Source organism: Meles meles, chromosome 3, assembly GCF_922984935.1.
Source record: "Meles meles chromosome 3, mMelMel3.1 paternal haplotype, whole genome shotgun sequence".
NCBI classification, from domain to species: Eukaryota; Metazoa; Chordata; class Mammalia; order Carnivora; family Mustelidae; genus Meles; species Meles meles.
Genome location: NC_060068.1, coordinates 122,852,604 through 122,874,630, shown reverse-complemented (window position 1 = coordinate 122,874,630; position 22,027 = coordinate 122,852,604). Strand labels below are relative to the sequence as shown.

At 38.7% G+C, this 22,027-nt stretch overlaps 1 protein-coding gene across 2 annotated transcripts; it reads left to right on the top strand.

The window, feature by feature from the left end:
* Positions 1–4,733: 4,733 nt before the first annotated feature.
* NPM1 (nucleophosmin 1) lies at positions 4,734–20,814 on the top strand. 2 transcript variants are annotated; one of them, XM_046000657.1, is made up of 11 exons: positions 4,734–4,909; positions 6,925–7,004; positions 7,566–7,685; positions 8,024–8,117; positions 8,436–8,542; positions 8,655–8,722; positions 13,584–13,641; positions 13,985–14,068; positions 14,773–14,874; positions 17,362–17,436; positions 20,458–20,814. In XM_046000657.1, exons 1-11 carry the CDS (start codon positions 4,852–4,854, stop codon positions 20,494–20,496), a joined length of 885 nt encoding a protein of 294 aa, XP_045856613.1. In that variant the 5' UTR covers positions 4,734–4,851; the 3' UTR covers positions 20,497–20,814. The 2 variants fall into 2 exon arrangements, with proteins under 2 accessions (XP_045856613.1, XP_045856614.1); XM_046000658.1 differs by lacking the exons at positions 17,362–17,436; positions 20,458–20,814 and adding an exon at positions 15,980–16,314.
* The last annotated feature ends 1,213 nt before the right edge of the window (positions 20,815–22,027 follow it).

Below are 22,027 nucleotides of genomic sequence, written 5' to 3'. Positions count from 1 at the left end.
AGCAGGATCCTGGTTGAGCAGAGAGCCTGATGCAGGGCTTGATCCCAGGACCCTGGGATCATGACCTGAGCAGAAGGCAGAGGCTCTCACCCACTGAGCGCCCCAGGCGCCCCAAAACTAAATAGTTGATAAGGGAAAGTTCTCCTTTGTTGAATTCTAGTTAGTAAACACAGAGGGAGTGGTAAAATTAGAAATAATGAACAGAGGCAGTGATCATTCAAAACGTAGGGGAGTGGAGAACTTCATAAAGGAAGAATTAGGCTGACAATAGCTGAACATAATACCATAAAAAAAGAGACAACCAGACACTATCTGCCTCTTGTCACAAAAGGATGTATTCCTATGAAGTGTTCTTGTCAGGAAGGTGAACACCTATCTGGGGAAGCCTCTACATCACGGCTGTCCCACAGAATCTTCTGCGGTGCTGGAAATATTTTTGTGTGCTAACCCATACATAGCTATTGAGCACTTGGCCAGTGAGACTGAGGAACTGACTTTTACATAGTTAATTTTAACTAATTTAAATTTAAGTAGCCACATGTAGTAAGTGGCAACCACTAACCATTTGACAAAGCAGCTATAGATCTGACTGCTAACTTACAGAAAATACAGGGGATAAAGGGACATGTTAAGTGACAACACGTCTTCCTGCATAAAGTGTTGACCTTGTTTGCATCCTTATTCAAACAAACCAACTGTGAGACAATCAGGGAAATCTGAACTGGATAATTCATAATATTAGTAATTATTTAAAATTTTGATTTTGATCATGATGGTATTATGTTTAGGTTTTGAGGAATTGTTCTTATCTCTTAAAGATACATTCTTAAGTATTTATAGATGAAAATACACATGTCTGGGATTTTCTTTAAACAACCTAGCAGAGGGGGAGACGAATAGTGGGAGGGTGTATATGAAACAAGAGTGGTTCTATGTTGATAACTGTTAAAGCCGAGTGATGGATATATGGGTATTCATCATAATGTTCTATTTTTGTAAAGTTTGAAAACTTCCATCACAAAATGTGTTAACAAATGAAGGAATAAGTAAAACCTGGAATTAAACCAATAATATATGAACTATTACAATAAACTATGTACTATTATGCAACTCCTAAAAAGAAAGCATTGGATCTCAAATATATCATGGAAAGATAGTTAAGTTACATGAAATCAAGAAGGGGAGTTGAGGAATAATTGCTATGGTTTGAAGGCATTTGTCCCCACAAAATTCCTATGATGAAATCCTAACACCCGTTGGTGATAGTATTAGTAGGTGGGGCCTTTGTGAGGTGATCATGTCAGGAAAATGGAGCCCTCATGAATGGAATTAGTGTGCTTATTAAAGGGATCCTACAGAGCTCCCTTGCCCCTTCCACCATATGAGGACACAAGAAGTCTGTGATCTGGAGAGGATTCTCACCCAACCATGCTGAAACCCTTATCTTGAACATCCGGCCTCCAGAAATGTGAGAAATAAATTTCTGTTGTTTATAAGCTACACAATCTGTACTGATTTTCTTACAACAGCCCAAACAGGCTAAGACAGCAATATATGAAGTGTGCCCCTGTTTATGTAAACAAAAAGATGTAGTCATGTGTATATATGTTTGTAAGCAAATAGCTGCCATTTTACTGTGCAAGTCCATTTCTTAGACTATATTTACAAAACTACTTCTAGACATCCATAAGGATATATGTACAAATATTCTTACTGTAGCAGTCTGATCAGGCTGCCATAACAAAATACTACAGATTGGATGACTTAAACAACAGAAATTTCTTTCTTAGTTTTTGAGACTGGGTTAAGGTGCCTGCTGATTCAGTTTCTGGAAAGAGCTCTTGTCTGGCTTGCAGATGGCTGCCTTCTCCTATATACATAACTGAGAGAGACAGCAAGCTCTGATGTCTCTTCATCTTCTTATAAGGACACCAGCACTATTGAATCAGGGTTCATCTTTATAACCTCATTTAACCTTTATCACTTCCTCAGTGGCTAGGTCTCCAAATAAAGTCACATTGAGGGTTAGGGCTTCAACATATGAATTTGGGGGCGGGACACACACACACACACACACACACACATTCAGTCCATAATATTTACTAAAGCTTTATTTCTTATAATAAGATTATGGAGATAATTTTAGTGTCCATCAATGGAGGGATGGACAAGTAAATATATCCATATTATGGACTAGTGTGGGGAAATGTTCTATATATTTAAATATATATGTATATGTGTATATATATGTGTGTGTATATATATTTATTTAAGTATAAATAAATTTTTTTTTAAGATTTTATTTGTTTATTTGACAGAGATCACAAGTAGGCAGAGAGGCAGGCAGAGAGAGAGATGGAGGAAGCAGGCTCCCTGCTGAGCAGAGAGCCCCATGTGGGGTTCAATCCCGGGACCCTGAGATCGTGACCTGAGCCAAAGGCAGAGGCTTTAACCTACTGAGCCACTCAGGTGCCCCATAAATTTCTTTTTTTAAAGTAGGTTCTATACCCAGCATGGAGCCCAACTCAGGGTTTGAACTCACAATCCTGAGATTAAGACCCAAACTGAGATTAAGAGTTGGACGCTTAACTGACTGAGCCACCCAGGCACCTCTCCAAATTGAAAAATGCAACTTGAACAATATATGAATCATCCACATTAAAAAAAAATACAGAAGACCCTCCAACTATATCATCTTTCTCTGTGTATAGATAGGTAGGTAGATAGACAATCTGGAAGAAAAAAAAATCACACATAGCTATTAATGGTGACTAACCCCCTTGGGAATAGGAATGGAAATGTGGAAAGAGGGGCACTCTTACTTTTCCACTTTGTACAGGCTTAAATAATTTTAATTTATTTTAAGAAGTGAGCATTTGTTACGATTGTAAATCTGAAAAAATGCAATTAGTTGTTTTTTTTTTTAACTGCTTGATTTCATGAGATAGTATCTAGACTAGGTGCTTAAAATATTTAAAAAAACAAATACATTTGTTTATATAACATGAGATATGGTTCCCACATGGCTCAGGCTCTGTGCAAAGCTGCATTTGAATAATCATGGTCCAGAATCCAGAAAGAAAGTACAAAGTAGTTCCAATTTATACTGGCATGGGCTTAAAGAATACTAAGCTCTCCTTCTCCATTCTCCTACAGCTCCTCTTGAGACTTTCTCATGCCCAGATCTTTTTTTTGGGGGGGGGGGTAAGATTTTATTTTTAAATAATCTCTAATCCTCTGTTTAGTCCTCCCTCCCTTTCTCAATTCTTTACATATATAGCCTTCTAGGTCTCAGGATTTTCTCTAGCAATTGGCCATACTCTGCATATCAAAAGATCCAAGTACCAGACTGGTGAAGACTCTTCATTTGCGGGTGGGGAACAGCTTGTTCCCTTTCACATACTAATTTCACTGATTTCTCCAAATTTAGAATTTCGATTCTGTTAGTTAATAGCTGATTCACATGTATTACAGTTTATCTTCCCAACTAGATTGTATTAGGAGAAAAGGAGGTGGGGCACCGCTCTCACTATTTTTATTCCTTGCACAATTTCTTAAGTTATTTAATCTGTTGATGTAAACAAGCTAATTAGGGGAATCCTTAAAAACGCACCAGTGTCGGGGGCTCCAAGGGTCGGGATCCTCTGTCAAGATGTCGCTTGTTGAGAATAATTTCCGGACTCACTCCCAAAGAGTCTAATTGAGGCCTCTGCATTTCTTATAAGTCGTATGTTTTCTTCACATGTCAGAACAGTCGTGGCAATATTAAAGATTAAGAATTGCACTGCCTCAGCGACTGGACCCACACATATCCTCCAAATTCTTTCAGAAGGATGTTAGCATTGGACTTGGAGCTAGAGCATCCTGACTTACCACTTCATCCATTTGGGCACTTGTTGTCTCCAGAGTGGGAGTAGTCACATGTGCCTCACAGATCTTACGTGGGGACATATTGTGGGTATGTAGTCATTTTAAATAAATCCTGTGTCTGGCGAAGTCGACCAGGGTTGGCCCCTGCCCTGCTCATATGGAAGAGGCTCTCTCAGTCCCCTTTAGGCCCCCAAATGACATTAAGATGAGAGATTTCAACTTCAGAGATGTTTCCTCAGAAAGGGAAGAGCTATAAAAGCAGGTGAGTAAGTCTGAACAGCCGCTACATCTTTTCTCCCCAAGAAATCATCAGTAATCCACTGTTTCTGGCACCTGAAGCTTTAACTTTGGGGAAACAATGAACTCTGAGCCCAAGTCTTCAGGTAAGTCAAAATCCCGAGGTGGTTATGCTTGTCTGGAGACTTGAGAGGCACGAAGTGATGGAGAAAGGTGAACCAAGCCGTTCTCTGGCTCATTTACAACCGGCTCGCCCTCCCTCCCTAATACAGCTAAGGGTTGCCGTCGCCATTTTGCAGGGTGGGCTGCGCAGAATCCTGGCGCTAGGCCGGCCCGCCAGAGCCGGAGAGGACGTGGACGGGTTGGAGGGGGGCAGCGCGCGCTACCAGGGAAAAGCACGCGTGCGCACAGGCGGCAGCGGCGGAGGGGTGGGGCCGGGGTAGGAGTGCGCGTGCTCGGTGGGAGCCCGCGAAGTACCTGGAGGAGGCGGGGGGCGAGGTGGAAAGGAGTGGGGTTGAAGAGCGCTTGCGCGGGAGACGGACCGTCCGGGGGAGGGGGGATCCCGAGCACGCGCGCGGAGACGGGACTTGGGAAGCTCTCGCGAGATCTTCACGATGCTATATATGTGCGCAGGGAGCCCGCGTCCTTTCCCTGGTGTGATTCCGTCCTGCGCGGCTGGTCTGTGAACGGTAGTCGTTTATCTCCGTCCGCCTTCTCTCCCACCTAAGTGCGAGCCACCACCCCATGGAAGATTCGATGGATATGGACATGAGCCCCCTGAGGCCCCAGAACTATCTTTTCGGTAAGTGCTGGGAGGTTGGGGCGAGGCCGACCAGGGCCTGGTGGCTTTGAGGTGGGGGGGGGGCGGGAATCTTCCTGAGGCCTGGGCTGGGTAGAGAAAGGTAGGCACGCTAGAGGCCTGAGGGAGGGAAGCGAGGTGCCGGGGCCCTGCAGCCTAAGAAATGGGAGGTCGGAAAAGGAGAGCTGGAGCTCGAAGCGGTGGAAGGAGGGGCAGCCTGAAGCCTGGGGCAGGAGCGATCCGAGGCCCGGGGCCTGAGGTAATATGTAGAACCAATAGGCTGAGGGTTCGGCTTTATTTGGGGGCACGCGGTAGAGCCACGGGCATGATTTTCTCTTGGACTGTGTGATTTCGTAGGCTTGTGACTCTTGGCTAGTGTCTTTCATGCTGGGCCCGGCCTTGGTGCTGGAGGTTGTGGGAATCCGTGGTGTGGGGCATGGTCTTGTTTTCTGGGGGAAAAGAGTATTTAGAGCCTGGCGTTGTTCTCAGGCCTCAGGAGTGCGGAGCTCTAGGGCCGATAATCAGCCCCCGTGCCTCGGCCGGTTGCGGGGGGAGGGGAGGCGCGGCCCGGCGTGGGGAGGCCGCAACCGCTGGGAGCACGTGGTTGCCACGTGGTTGGGGGAAGGAGGGGGTGTGGGCACTACATCCGGGTCTACCTGGTGTCTTGTCACCCCGGAGCCCGGCATCCTGGGGCTTAATTGAAGCTCTTGGGCGGGAAATGTTGGGTACAGTGGCTGGTGGAGCCAAGATTGTGGGAGTCTTTGTTCAGTGCTTAATGTCTGTGATGGCAGTTCTCATTTATAGAGCGCTTTTTTTTTTTGTTCTCACGTTGGTAGCTTGAGTTAGCCCACTTTGCAGATGACGGTGCTGATGCTCAGAACTCAAGTGACTTAACGAAGGTTGTGCTTGTAGATTTAAACCAAGACCCTTACTTCTAGAGCTGGTGCTTTATTTTATTTATTTTTGGAGGGAGGCTGGGGAAGACTGCCTTCTGTGACGCGTTGAGCAAACAGCTCTTTTGAAAAGATGGGAAAGTGTGTAGGGTTCAGTTTGGGTCAGTAAGGCTGGTACTGTTTAGGAATCTTCCCCTCCTCTCTCCAGAACGCAGTACCATAGTAGAAAGAGCCCAGCTTTGGTTTTCAGTCTTCATGAAATTGTCGAAGCTCTGTCTTTTGTCAGGCTTTGAAGTAAGTGCAAATCCTGCCCCACATTTGTTCTTTATATATCATGCTGAGATATCAATATCAATTGAGATAACATTGAGGCATCTGTGTACCAGTAACTGTTAGATGGCAGTTAAATGGAATCATTTAGTTAAAATGGTATTCTGATGGTCCTTGAAACAACTTGCCTATTGATGGAATGGGAGTAGATAACTCGCACTGTACATTAAGGCTTTTATTTCTAGCCGTTGTGAATAGCCAGGGTTTTTGATCAATTTGTACCATATTTTTGTGTTAATCGTTTCTACTGGAACTATCACTGGTATATGTCTATTCTTAAATATAATTTCTGAGCATAATTTAATGTATATCATTTCTGTTAACTACAGATAGGGATATTGATCCCTGTAGTAAGTTTTGATTCTTTTTACATTTGTTTTTCTCGTAGGTAAAAGCTGTTCATGTAGGTGTTCGTGTAACCATTCTCATTTTTCAGTTTGCCACCTGGGTGCTTAGGTAATTCATCTTTTTTAAATAGTAGGATTTTATCAATATTGTACATTAGACTTAGTTTCAGATACAGGTTTCAGTTCCAGATTTACTCGGTCTTCGAGCCTGTTTCTACCTGAAAGTGGTAATAGTAGTGTAGTAGAAAATGAGATAGTATAGTGGGAAAGTGGAATTTATAAAGCCATATGTGGGTGTTATTTGATGTTTACAGACAATTGTTCAAGAAATCCAGGAAGAGCTACTTCTGCCCTGCCTTTTGGTAGCTAGAACAGTAGAAAACTTGTTCAGTCATCTTCCCTTAAGTTTTCAGTGATATTCTTTGTTGTTTTTTTGCTTTATTTACAGGTTGTGAACTAAAGGCTGACAAGGATTATCACTTTAAGGTGGATAATGATGAGAATGAGCACCAGTTATCTTTAAGAACGGTATTTACATTTTCCAAAATAAACTTTTTCTTGATACCAGCCTATTTTTTGGTATGATTTAACACCTTTGATAATATTTTTTTATAATTGAGTATTGTATATACGTGATAGTGCACTTGGCATCTTTACCTCTCAGTTGGTAATCATGTGAAGTTCAGTCACACTAATGTTCAGCTTTCCATATTTATGTACTTTGTTTCTTTGGTTGCATTATAAAACCCTTATGAATGGTTTGAGTGATGAATCTTTTTTGTACTCTACAGTAAGGCCTGTAGCCTTACTACCTAACTTGTGATAGGTGGCCAGTAAATGTTAGGTGATCCATACTGTGGGTAACTGATACCTACCACTATGTCATCAAATACATTTCTATGCATTTATTCAAATGTATCAAATATTAGAAATTGATTGGCAAGGCGACATAAAACTTGAATGTTGTGCACAATAAAGTTTTTAATCAGTGGTAATAATAGTTTTATAATTGCCTTTTTTTTCTTTGAAGACAAATTTTGGGGGATTGTAAAATGCGAACTTAAGCTGAAATACTATTTTTGTTCACAGGTCAGTTTAGGAGCTGGTGCAAAGGATGAATTGCACATTGTTGAAGCAGAGGCAATGAATTATGAAGGCAGTCCAATTAAAGTCACACTGGCAACTTTGAAAATGTCTGTACAGCCAACGGTAAGGGCACTTAAACTTTGGAATTTATGTCCAGGTCTGATTCTGTTGCATTAAAGTAGATGTCATTTAACTTGGACCAAGAACTTAGAAAGGAGGAATTTCCTTTGGTTCTTACTAGTAGCAGTAGCTGTGTCTTCTTTCACTGTGGGGTTGAATGATCAACTCTTGAACATAGTGGTTTGCTACTTGTTTGTCAGGAGTGGAAAAACAGGTTCACTGGTTTGTTCATTTGGCTTATGAGTTTGCCTGTAATGCCTATTAATGCAAACATTTTTCTAAGTTTGTTGTGAACAGGTTTTTATACTGAACATTTAACCTTAAAAATTTCTCCTTTTTAGGTTTCCCTTGGGGGCTTTGAAATAACACCACCTGTGGTCTTACGATTGAAATGTGGTTCAGGGCCTGTGCATATTAGTGGACAGCACTTAGTAGGTATGTTACTATGTATTAGGCTATTTATTCTCAAATGCAGTTGCTTTGTTCTCTGTTTGAACTTTGTTCAGTGGGTCTAATACTCTTGTCTTCATAATCATTCACATGGAAAATAACTGGAAAAGCCTTTTCCCCCCCATTTAAAACCTAGGAGAGTATTAGCCTTGGAAAGTCCTTTTTAAAAAATTTCTGTGCCGTGTTTTCCGTTTTTCTAGCAGATCTTTGTTTTTAAATGCTCATTACTGGATGTTACACCTTTTTTTCCTGAGTTCTTCCTTGTCAGTTGAATTTTAATAGTGGATAATAAATTTATTTTAGCTGTGGAGGAAGATGCGGAGTCAGAAGATGAAGAGGAAGAGGATGTGAAACTCCTTAGTATATCTGGGAAGCGTTCTGCCCCTGGAAGTGGTAGCAAGGTTCCTCAGGTAGGTGAAATTATGGCGGATATCTGACTCTGGCCTTTAGTTTGTGATTAAGGTCAGTACTTGTTCATGAATATGGGTGTATATATTTATATATACGTTTTTTTCCTTTAAGAAAAAAGTAAAACTTGCTGCTGATGAAGATGATGATGAAGATGACGATGATGACGATGATGATGAAGAGTAAGTATAAGTAATAATGCTCTTAGAAGCTTGACAGGTGTCCGGGGGTTGGTTTATGGAAATTATTTACTACGGCCATCCATTTAATTAATACAATTAAAGGGTAAATGGCCAGTGGTTGTCATTTCGAGTTAAAATAGCTGAATTAGGGGCGCCTGGGTTGCTCAGTGGATTAAGCCGCTGCCTTCCGCTCAGGTCATCATCTCAGGGTCCTGGGATCAAGCCCCACATGGGGCTCTCTGCTCCGCAGGGGGCCTGCTTCCTCCTCTCTCTCTGCCTACTTGTGATCTCTCTCTCTGTCAAATAAATAAATAAAATCTTTAAAAAAAAATAGCTGAATTAAAGAATGTTACGGGATTTAGGGCCTTTAGAGTGCTGCAGTGTATTGCAAATTTTAAAAGAATATGCAGTATTTCCCATATGTATTTGACTAGCTTTTTTTTTTTTTTTAGGATTTTATTTATTCATTTGATAGATAACAAGTAGGCAGAGGCAGGCAGAGAGAGAAAAGGAAGCAGGCTCCCCACTGAGCAGAGATTCTGATGTGTGGAGCCCAATCCCAGGACCCTGGGATCATGACCTAAGCTGAAGGCAGAGGCTTTAACCCACTCAGCCACCCAGGCGCCCCAACTAGCTTTTTTTTGAGGAAGATTTAGTGAACCTGTGATATCTATGTTTTTTATTGAACGCTATATGATAAATAGTTTGGGTAGAAAGAATCTGAATAATTCCAGCTACATTCATTTGTAAGTTGTTACTTCATGGTTTTTTTCCCTCTCACAAAAGATTTTGGCTCATGGTTCTTTGGTCCTTATTGGTAAAATAGATTCTTCTAAAAGAGATTAAGAAAGGGTGCTTGGAGGGCACCTGGGTGGCTCAGTGGGTTAAGTTTCTCCCTTTGGTTTGGGGCTTGATCTCAGGGTCCTGGGATCCAGCCCCACGTGGGGCTCTCTGCTCAGCGGGGAGCCTGCTTTCTCCCTCTCTGCCTGCCTCTTTGCTTACTTGTGATCTCTTTCTCTCTCTGTCAAATTAAAAAAAAAAGAATGGGTGCTTGGGTGGCTCGGTCAGTTGGGTGTCTGCCTTCGGCTCAGGTCATGATTCCAGGGTCTTGGGATCAAGCCCCTCAGCAGGGAATCTGCTTCTGCACCTCCCCTTGCTCATGGGTGTGCATGTGTGCGGCCTCACTGGTGCCCTGTCTATCCCTCTCTGTCACATTCTCTTGTGAGTTCTGTCTTGTAAATACAGCATTTAAAAAGAGATGAAGAGGATGTTCGTGGAGGATTTAAAATTGGGGTGGAAACAATTTAATGATAGGTCTATTAAACTTGATCAGGCTGAGGTAGAGTTATATACACCTAAAAAATAAAATGATGTTTGTAATTGGTCTTTCCTATGTGCACTAATATCAGTAACTTTTGATAAGTTGAACTTTTAATTATCTGTCAGCTTTTTTATTGAGTTCCCAGGTTGGTCCATATATATGTACATTTATATCTAGAAAACATAATTCAAACAGAATCTAAGGTCAAACACATACTAGGTAATGATCAAATATGAGAGTTAGGTTTTCAGTAACCTCAACTAGCCAAGCTGGTTATTAAAAAAGCCATTTGAGCATGGCAATGAAGGCTGTAAAGTAGGAAAAGACAAATGAGTTGAATGCTTAAAAAAATGCAGGATTGGGGCGCCTGGGTGGCTCAGTGGATTAAGCCGCTGCCTTCGGCTCGGGTCATGATCTCAGGGCCTGGGATCGAGCCCCGCATCGGGCTCTCTGCTCTGCAGGGAGCCTGCGTCCTCCTCTCTCTCTGCCTGCCTCTCTGCCTACTTGTGATCTCTATCTCTGTCAAATAAATAAATAAAATCTTTAAAAAAAAATGCAGGATTACCTGCATATCAGACTTAGAAACAATATAGTTGTTGTTTCACTGTTAACTATTTTGGAGAATAGTTTTTATCAGTCAGAATTAAAATGATATACCCCAGGAGAAGAATGGGAAATGGATTTAAAATAGAAATGAGAAATATGAATGGTATATGTGCTTTCAATTTAACTTAGTCCTTGATCTCACATTACCTTTGTGTAGGTTTACTGTTTATGTCCAATAACCTATTCAGTGAGGAAACAATCCCTTCTAGAAAGGCTTTGGAGTGGGACCCAGTTGTTGTCTTTATTCTGCTTGGGTTTTGAAAGATTTCCTGTCTTTAAAATGGGCATGTTTCTTGATACAACCACAGTGTAGAAGAGTTTGTGTTCTTCCCTGTTCCCTCTAAGTTGTCTTTAAGTTTGGTAGTGAGGGAGGAGTGAAATAAATATATATAGATGTTAATCAAGGTCCAGATTACAAAGTTTTCATATAAGGGAAGAAAGGGTGTGTGGTCAGATAAATGTATAGGTAGGTTTAGTTAAATAAAACTGCTTGTGATAATTGGTTTTATAGAAATTCTTGTCATCTTGTTTCTACTGTGGGGAAGAACATAACAGGGATTGGGCTCTAAAGCCAAAATTGACAGAATCACTTTTTAAATTAAAGGACAGTGTATATATAGTTTTGCCCATACTGTGTGATATTTGTCAGTCGTATTTACTTACCCCAGTTCTGGAAAGATGGGTGTTTTCTTGGTGCAAGTAGATTAAGTGCTTAATTTAGACACTGGTGTGGAAAAGAAAACATTTTGGTTAGTATAAAAGTTAGTTTTTGAGGTAATTAAAATATGAATTTGTTATTAGCTAATACCTATATGAACTTCTCAAATTTTTCCGTACAATTCACCAGTTTAGAATTAGAATGCACAATTCAGTGGTTCTTATATTGCATAGTTGTGCAGTCATCAACCACGATTTCAGACCATTTCATTTCTTCAGAAAGAAACCATACTATAACTTATATTTATATTCTCCAGCTCTACGCAATCAGTCATGTACTTTGTCTTTTATGGATTTGCCTGTTTTGGATATTTCTTGTAAATGGAATTTTACATACAGTATGTGATTGATGTCTTGAGTCTTAAAAAAATCATGTATTTTGTAGTATTACTAGTACTTGTCTTGCTATTGAGTTGTAAGAGGTTTTTTGTGTTTTGGGACAAGCACCTTATCAGATACAAATATTTTCTCCCATTCTTTTGGTTGTCTTCCACACTTGAGTGGTATCCTTTGCAGAAGCGTTTTTAGTATCCTCATTGCCTTCTTTGTAATTGAAGCATAGTTGACCATACAATGTTACGTTAGCTTAAATTTTTATTTTTAATGATTTGTGAAGTCCATTTTATTTATTTTGCTGCTTGTGTTTTTGTTATTAACGTTAAGAAGCAATTGCCAACTCTAGTGAAATCTTTACTATGTTTTATATTTAGATCTTTAATAGATTTCTGAGTCTGTTTTTGTGTATGGTGTGAAGTTAGGGGGACCAACTTAAGATTCTGCATGTGGATTTCCAGTTTTCCCAGCACCATTTGTTAGGCTTCTTTCACCATTGAATTAATAGTGTGAGCACTATTGTTGAAAATACAATTACTATAAATACATGGGTTTATTTCTGGGCTTTCCAGTTTTATTAATGGGTGTGTATCGTTAAGTGCTGGTAAAACACAATTTGTTTTCTTTTTTTTTTTTTTAAGATTTTATTTATTTATTTGACAGACATCACAAATAGGCAGAGAGGCAGGCAGAGAGAGAGAGGAGTAAGCAGGCTCCCTGCTGAGCAGAGAGCCTGATGTGGGGCTCGATCCCTGGATCCTGAGATCATGACCCGAGCCAAAGGCAGAGGCTTTAACCCACTGAGCCACCAAGGTGCCCCCACAGTTTGATTTCTGTTGCTTTGTAGTGTTTGTGGGTTTCTTTGAAAACACTAGGTGAATCCTCCAACTTTGTTCTTTTTCAAGATAGTTTTGGCTGCTTCAGGTTCTTAAATTTTGGTACAAATTTTAGGATCATTTTCTACAGAGAAGTCATTTGGGACTCTTAGGGACTGTGATGAATCTGTAAATTATTTTGGAGTTGCCACTGTAGAATATTTCTGCTGATGTGTGAACATATGTTTCTATTAAATTTCTTTAAACTACGATCTCCAATTTTTTTAATCATTTATTTGTAAAAGAACACAGTATTTACCATTTAAACCATTTTTTAAGTGTGTAGTTCAGGAGTGCTAACCATATTCATACTGTTGTGTAATAAATCTTAAACTCTTATCTACTTAATATTGAAAATCATACTCATTGAAAACTCCTTTCTACCATTCTCCAGCTGTCTGGAGTCATCTGGCAACCACCAATCCGCTTTTGGGTTGTTAGGAATATAAAGATTACTTTTGATGCCTCATTAAGTAGGATCATGTAGTATGTCTTTCTGTGACTGTTCTGTTTCAGTTACCTATTTTCAGCGTTCGTCTGTGTTTAGCATGTGACAGATTTCCTTTAAAAGTGAATATATTCCAGGAGCGCCTGGGTGGCTCAGTCGTTTAAGTGTCTGACTTGATTTCAGGTCAGTCATGATCCTCAGGGTCCTGAGATTTAGAGAGTTCCACTCCATGCTTGCTCGCACTCCCTCAAATCTTACCCCAAAATCTGAGTATTGTAGTAATAACTAGGAATATTCCATTAATTGTGTATATATCCATTTTCTTATGTATTTGACTATTAATGGATATTTGGGTTGCTTCACCTCTTGGAAATTGTGAGTAATGCTGTAATGAAGATGAACGTGCAGAAAAGCTCTTCAAGATCTTGCTTCTATTTGTCAGTGCCCAAAAGTCTGAAAGTTACTGTCTTGATTGACAAAACAGGTTCATCCAATTTCTACATAGTTTTTTGGCTTATGTGAGTGCATTGAGTCAGTATTAATAACTCTCTCCATTTGTAGTGATGATGATGATGATTTTGAAGATGAGGAAGCTGAAGAAAAGGCTCCAGTAAAGAAAGTAAGTAGGATAAATGGTATGAGGTCCGAAACAGCTAATAACAGAAATGTTGGAAATTTTTTAGTGCTTTTCACTTGTTTTGTAGTTAATGAAAGCTGCTTTGGGAGGAGTTGATTACTTTAGTCCTGAGTAGGGTTGTCATCCTAAAAACTTTCCTAGTAGTGAAGAATGATCTGTTTTCATTATCCATGGGGCCTCCTCCCACTTTTAGTTCTTTACACCTTTTGTCAGAATGACTGCTTTTGTCTTAGCCTGACTGCCACATAGGTTGTTTTAAGAAGTTTTATTTGCACTCATATCTGTTGTTGAGAGGGCAGTGATTAAGATTAATTTCTAATTGCAGTCTATACGAGATACTCCAGCCAAAAATGCACAGAAATCGAACCAGAATGGAAAAGACTCAAAACCATCAACACCAAGAACAAAAGTAAGTGGCACCATACGCATAAATGCAGCTTTCATTGCAGTAGTTAAAAAACTACAAAGTTCTCCTGTGGAAGAAGCTAGTCTGAAATTTGACATTGTTTGGAGAACCCTTTGTCTTAAAGAGCCAAAGTATGCTTGTTAGTAATTATTGTCCTGTGTATGACTGCTGGCATTCTAATGGAGGAGGGTGCTAACAGAAAGATTTTTATTGCATTACAAACTGTTGTGTCCTGTAAGGAGTTTGTTGAAAGTGTTTTATGGCATGGTGCAGTTTTTCAACCCTGGCTGTGTGGTACGATCTGACAGCTTTAAAAGAACCACAGTACCTGGGCTTGGAGATTAATAGAAGTGGCAAGATGGGCTTTCAGCATATCAAGCTGCATTTACTTGCTTCATTCTTGGGGCCTTTGGGTTTCAGTTTTGAAACCTTTAAGTGTATCTAAGTGTAGAACTGATCTGGTGTTGAATTACAAAAGCAAGCTCAAAGTATTCCTATTCCTTTCTTAAGGGATGATACTAAGAATAAAAAACAGTTGTTCAGATGTTAATTCGAAATAACAGTGCAACTCTGTACATTTTACAAGGAAGGATGGTAAATAAGAGGGATCTTTCTTGAGAAAAAACAGGTAGATAGGGGATGGGTCTTAAGAGCTATACTCTAAGGACCTTTTGAAATTCATCTTTTTCTCTCCCTCCTCCGCCCAGGGTCAAGAATCTTTCAAAAAACAGGAAAAGACTCCCAAGACACCGAAAGGACCTAGTTCTGTAGAAGACATTAAAGCAAAAATGCAAGCAAGTATAGAAAAAGTGAGTAAAAGGATCTTTCTTTAAGAACTAGATAGGTTTATTCCTCTTTATGTTAAGGTATGGAACTAGATTGCTCCTTTTTTTTTTACCTTGCTACTCCTGCCCCTTTTGTGTCTTTTTTTGTTTTGTTTTCAGAAATGGATTACTTGTTTTTTCACATTTGTTTCTAATCTCATGATTTTTTTGGTGTGTACTTGAATGTATTTGTATTTTATTTTATAAAAGAAATACAACTAAATTGGTTTTAAGATTCATTCTGATCTTAAATGTGTGCTATGGTGAGTGCTGTGAATTGTGTAAGACTGATGATTCACAGACCTGTACCCCTGAAACAAATAATACATTATATATTAATTTTAGAAGTTCAGTAGATTCCTTTGCTTGTTTTTTTGGTTGTAAGATGCTACAGAACCAGCAGAGGGCGTTTGGGTTTTATAAAATTGTAAGCCACTGGAAAAGTGGAGACAGTGTTTGGTGGTGTAGCTAAAAAAATACTCATGACTGACTCTAGTCAAACATTTTCCAACAAATTGGAAAATGTCTTTTTCTATTTGCTTTTTATACTGAGATATTACTGGTCAATATATGTGATAATATCTTGAATCTTTAATAACACTTAAATTTGAAAAGCCTTTTGTCTTATTGGAAATGTGAGAAGAAATTAGCTCTCATCCTGCTGCTTGACTGGGGAGCTCAACTAAACCTTAGTGAACTTGGACTTGTAGAATATGGAATAAATAGTTTAAAATGTCTTGAAACATTTGAGAAAGGCTATAATTCTGTGAGTTACGATATAAGACCCCAGTTAGTGAGAGTAAAGGCGGGATGGTGAAGAAAAATTGCTGACTCTCCTTTCCCCATGTTTTTCCTGTGCTTTCCAAGTTTTACCTGGCTTTGTTAGATGTCCTTGTGCAGTGAAGAGTCAGTTGGAAAAATAATATTTAGAACCAGGATGTGTTCATTTGTGCTTTGGTGCTATGGTATACTTTTCTAGCTTCTGGTATCACGGCTTAATTTTTATCCCTTGCATACAATGCTAAAATGACATCTTTTAGATTCCCCCCCCCCATTTTAATATGGTCCTATCTCCTTGATTTAATTACAGGCGAATTGAACAGTCCTGGGCACTACTGGTAAATTAAGCCCAAAGCTGGGGAGAGAGGAAAAGGAGAGACAAATATAGTCCATACTGACTGTCATCAACAATCCAGACTGAAGTTTCAGATTCCCTTTCCTGATTTGCCACCCACCCACACCCCCTTCCAGGCTGGAAGCAATCTCATTCTTGATCTCCTAAAGCACTTTTCTTTTGACTGCTGTGATTTCAGTGATCCCTAACACTTGGCTTTCGATGATGTGTGCAATTGCCTCACTTCTTGATGATGTTTCAATCACTTCTGTATCTCCCTAGCTGCTCAATAAATATTTTAATGAATCAAATAATGTATGTGACAATAATTTAAAAATTGGAAATTACAGTGAGGTTTATTTTCTGGTTATAGAGGTAATTTATCTTACACCATACGTCTGATCCCTAAACAGTTCGTGCCATGATTCTTTTGGCATTTTGAAGCCTTGATCTTTTAAAACATGTAGAAAATTGAGGTTAAAGGAAAACTAAAATTTAGTTATAAAAAGAGGAAACAAAAAGGATATACTTAGTGTAAATAAGATCATTCAGAAGTAGTGATGAATATGAACATCTCAGGGTATTTTGCAGTAATTACTGTGTTTAAAAATACTTGGTGATGAAATATTTTGAAAATAATTTGGTGCTAGTAGTATTACGATTTCTTCCGTGTGTCCATAATTGATGAAGGAGGTTCCAAGTTACAATTAGTGAAATGTGGGGCTAATTTTCCCTCTTGTTTGACTTCATAAACATCCTGAACTGACTCCCAGGTTAGCATTGTGCTGGACCTAGGTCTTTAGTAAGTATTAAAACAATTTTGATTTCTTTGTATGTGGTACTCAAAAAAAGGGTATACCTTTGTTTTGTATTTGGTTCTGGGTGGTATATAATACAGTAGGCAGGCAGTTGACATTTGAGGGTCTGAAGAATCTCAAGTGTAGCTTATATTTTGTATTTTTAGACAAAATATATTGTCTAAAATTGGAGAGAATTCGAGACTGATAAACATAGCAGTATGGGAATACTATGAAAGACCTAGGGTTCCCCCCCTCTTTTAACTTTAAATTCAATTGATTAACACAGTGTATTAGTTTCAGAGGTAGAGTTCAGTGATTCATCAGTTTTATACCCAACGTTCATTACATCATTTGCCCTCCTTAATGGAAGACCTAGCTCCTAAATCTCGTTGCTCAGTAGGTGTTTCTGGGCCTAAAAAACAGTATTAAGATGAAAGAGTTGAATTGATACGAAATGAACCAGTGATGTGTGTAAATAGCATGAAAATCTGAGGAATTTCATAATATTTCAAAAACAGTGTTTCCGTACTTAACCTTAATAATGCTTGTGTCTCCTAGGGTGGTTCTCTTCCCAAAGTGGAAGCCAAGTTCATCAATTATGTGAAGAATTGCTTCCGGATGACTGACCAAGAGGTAACTGAATTTTCAGGACATAGGACCAAATCCAAGTATTTTATTGTGACTTACTTAGGATTCTTTTAGTTTAAGTGTTGGCTTTTTTTAAAAGGTTCCTAACCACAGACAATACTTCAGATTAAATACAAGGAAACTTTTAAGGATTTAGTTGGTAGAGATTGAGAAGATAACTCTTCAGTACATTTTTCTCAGCTTTTGATAATAGTGGGTAAATTATCTTTCTGGTTCCTGAACTCACTTTCAATTTTTGTGCTTTGTTGGTTAAGGAAGTATTATTCTGTGGTTTCCTTGCTGCTCCATTTGAGTATTTGAGGTAGTCTGGACTTCGGCTTTCTTATGAGTTGGCAGAGAAGACCATTATCTCCATTGGTCTTTAGGGGAAGCATATTTTGCTGAAATCAGCCTAAAGTGTAAAATCTGGAAGCAAGAAGCCAAATTGTAGTTAATATTCAGTATATTCGTTTGCATCATCTGTTAAGTTTTGTATTATGTGGTATTTTGTCAATAGAAAAAAATGCATTTATTTTTATTGTCTTATTTATGGTTGCTAACTCAGATTATAAAGGAAAACGTAAAAACAGGTAAGGTTCCTAGGTGTCTTATATACAGAACACTCTGTTAAATGGCTTTTGTCAAATATCCCCAAGCCTCAACTTTTCTCAGTAAACGAGGAAATTTTGTCAGTTTGAGTTTATTTCCTGCCAGTTGTTTAAGTACTTAGATAACTTAAATGGCAGTACTGTTTATGTCCAGTTTGAAACCCATTCAGTATTTCAACACTACTATTTGTGAGGTCAGCCTTAATTACATGGCTGTGAAATGATGAAATTCAGTCTTGTACTCTTTTGATTGCTGTTCTGTTTGTGTATATTTGAACCCCAAAGTGCAAGTGTGAATTTTCTGAATAGTGGACATCTGTTAAACAAAAATCTTGTGAAACTGCAGTATGCAGCTATTAGTTCACAAATATTGTGTAGTGGAAAGTAAGATGTAAACCAGCATTTACTAACAGGAAGCACAAAACAAATGATTTCTCCCACTAGTACCAAAGGAAGTGGTGAAATAAAACTTGTAATTAAGAACAATTCAGGGGAAGAAAAAATAACCAAAGTTGTAAAGGACTTCCACCCAGTATATCAGTCTTGGCAGCTGAAATGACTGAATTCCTGCTTTCAGAAGTATTTTCTGAGTCTAAAACTGAAAGCCTATTCTCGAGTGCAAGAATGAAATTTCTGCAGTATTCAAAAGTAGTTCTGCTTACTGTTACAGAGATTTATCAAAACTATGAGTATGCCTCACGTTTTTACAGCATACTTACAGATACGGGTCACAGTGTATAAACATTTTTTTCCATTGCTTGTGCAGTTTTTCTAGTGAAAAAGAGTTGCTTCTGAGGATTTGGCTACTAAAATCCCTTCCAGATGGGACTTGAGAAATGCTAGCAAATCTTTGCAAATGTTTGAATTGAGTTAATGAAAACAATTATACTGCTTTTTGTGGAGAAACAACAGATGAAATTTTGGTGAATATTTTTGTAAAGATAAAATGTTTACTCAAAGCAGTGATGATTCTACAAAAGGTGTTTTGCTGTCCTCATATTCTGCATAGTACTGCCCTGGTGGCGTCTGATGTTTTTTTTTTTTGACCAGAGTGTCATGAGATTGTTCTTCAGCATTTATACTGAACTGAGGGAGGATTTTTGTGAGATTTACTCACGTTTGATACTCCGTTCCTTTGTGTTTGAAACCCAGTGGCTGTTGAATAATGGTATTTTTCAGAGTCCTATTTGAAGCCCTGGAGATCATACTTCTGAAGAAGACTCTTAAATGTTCTTAGTGACATTTTTAAATGGTTAATTGAATAAAGCCTACGTTTAGCAGTAGGATTATGTAAATGCAGAGAAATTCCAAAAACTAACTGTAATGTACTCCTATTGTGTTAAAGGGGACTTGTTGAAGGCTGTAGACTTGACAAACATCAAGACTATTATTTTTTAAAGGTTATTTTTTAAGTATCTCACATCCATCGCAGGGTTTGTACCACAACCCCAAGATCAAGAGTCTACATGCTCTACCAACTGAGCAGCCAGGCATCTCAAGATGCCTTTTAAAAAGAACGTTATCTTTGAACAGGAAAAGAAATGCCAACTTGAAGTGGATAGTTAATAACTATACTTAGCCAAGACTGTCATTTGAATAATGATTCTTTTACGTGGATGTTAATACTAGTATGAGAATAAGTATAAATTTCATCATGTGCTAAAGGAGGACATAGAAATGTACAGAGAGAGAGGGGGGGCGCCTGGGTGGCTCAGTGGGTTAAAGCCTCTGCTTTCGGCTCAGGTCATGATCCCAGGGTCCTGGGATCAAGCCCCACATGGGGCTCTCTGCTCTGCGGGGAGCCTGCTTCCTCCTCTCTCTCTGCCTGCCTCTCTGCCTAGTTGTGATTTCTCTGTCGAATAAATAAAATATTAAAAAAAAGAAATGGACAGAGATGCTCTTTTGTCGGTAGACAACATCAAATCATTAGATTTTAAGAATGGAAAACAGATTATGTCTTGGAAGATTGGTGTTAAGTGATTTAACAAACCAGATAAGAGCACGTGTGAGTAGTTAATCTGGTGTGTTTCAAGTAAATGTAATTTTTTTAGTATGTGTCCCATAGGCTTAGAAATAAATGTGTTTAACTGTGTTCTGTATTTCTACATGTTAAATCTGGCAGCCCTGAAGCAGATTACATTGGCCAAACTGGCTTCCCTACGGTTGCATTTCATTTATCTAAGCTGTTAGATACATATGAGTACCACTGACCCTGCTTCACATGATTTTAGTCTGATTTGAAGTATTTGAAATAAATTATGTCTGAGTATATATTTGGTTGAAATTCTTAATTATTTAGTGAACCTTTTTGGTGGTAAGATGAAAAATAGATATGTTGAACTGTACAAAGAGACATGGTTTAATTTATTGGTGTCTATGAAGTGTTGTGGTTCTTTAACCGCATTTCTTTTTTTTCCAGGCTATTCAAGATCTCTGGCAGTGGAGGAAGTCTCTTTAAGAAAATAGTTTAAACAGTTTGTTAAAATTTTCCGTCTTATTTCATTTCTGTAACAGTTGATATCTGGCTGTCCTTTTTATAATGCAGAGTGAGAACTTTCCCTACCGTGTCTGATAAATGTTGTCCAGGTTCCATTGCCAAGAATGTGTTGTCCAAAATGCCTGTTTAGTTTTTAAAGATGGAACTCCACCCTTTGCTTGGTTTTAAGTATGTATGGAATGTTATGATAGGACATAGTAGTAGTGGTGGTCAGACAAATGGAAATGGTGGGGAGACAAAAATATACATGTGAAATAAACTCAGTATTTTAATAAAGTAGCACTGTTTCTCTTTCTGTTATTTACCCTTCTTATACTTTGTCAAAGAAATAAGTGTGTACATAGTTAAAAGGGTCAAATACTATCCTGAAATCCCTTCCTTACCCCTCCAAATAGTTCTGCTTAGAGTTAACCCATCTATTTTTCATCTTGAGCATTTCATGTTTAAAACTTCCCACTTCTTAATAACAGATGATAATTACGACCATGCAGGCGTGTTTCCAAGCCAGACCACCTATCCACTTTAGCCCAGTTTTTACTGGTAAAATCTGACATGTTGAACATGTTGCGGCAGCTTTTCTCAACTGGGGTTTTTCATCTAAAGGGGAACGAATTCTGACATTTTTCAATTTCTAAAGGACGAATTCTGTTGACTTTTTATCAGCCCAAAAGTGCACATAATTTACACATTTTTAAGTCTGTAGGAGAAAGATTAATTTATTGCATGTGGTGATTACATGACATTGAGGGGCTAATTCTTGGCATCTTTTATCTGTTTTACCCTGTGCCAATTGTATGATGGTTCTGTTAGATTACTCTTCTTCCTCTTGTCTTGCTGTGGTGTCTCCCAGTAGTTCGCTAATACCTGGAAGAAGTATTTTCTGACCACTTTTAATCTGAAAAGTCCATTTTTTACACAATTCACTGCTGCTAAATCTTCTCAGAATTTTAATTGTGCCCTTTCTGGCTTATTCTGTTGCCATTTTCATGTGTTTGTCTAGGACCAGTTTTCCTGAGAACTGATTAAGAGTGCCCTATTGTTGGTTTCCTGAAATTTTATAATTTATCTTGTTCTGGGCCCTGGGTAGACTGGGTCTGTTCTCCAGGGAGTCTCTAGTTTGGGGCCATGTTCTTGGGGGAGATTTTGCTCTCCTATTTAAAGTCTGTCTGTTCTTGGGCCTTTGGTTTGATGCTCTTGGATGTTTTTCATCGTTGCTTTTTGTTTTCACTTTAGGAGAAAGGACTATTTTATGTCTTCAAATTTGTGATGGTTTTATTAACTTCCAAATGTTCTTTGGTGTTTGGGGGACGTATTATTTGAAGTTTGAAGAAACCCTTTTCACTCATGCATTGTTTACTCAAGTTTTTTTGTTTTTACCCTCTATCTTTTATGTTGATTAGGAGAATTGCTGTCTTTGATGAGGCTGTAGTTCTAAATACCTTGATGGGAATGAGTGGGTATCAGCCTTTTAATCTTTAATGGTTTTGGTAGA

Bases quoted from the DNA above. Each gene is read 5' to 3' on its own strand.
- NPM1 (XM_046000657.1), top strand. From the start codon at position 4,852: ATGGAAGATTCGATGGATATGGACATGAGCCCCCTGAGGCCCCAGAAC. The intron at 7,005-7,565 runs GTATTTACATTT...TTTTGTTCACAG, and splicing joins ACCAGTTATCTTTAAGAACG to GTCAGTTTAGGAGCTGGTGC. The intron at 14,069-14,772 runs GTAAGTGGCACC...TCCTCCGCCCAG, and splicing joins CATCAACACCAAGAACAAAA to GGTCAAGAATCTTTCAAAAA.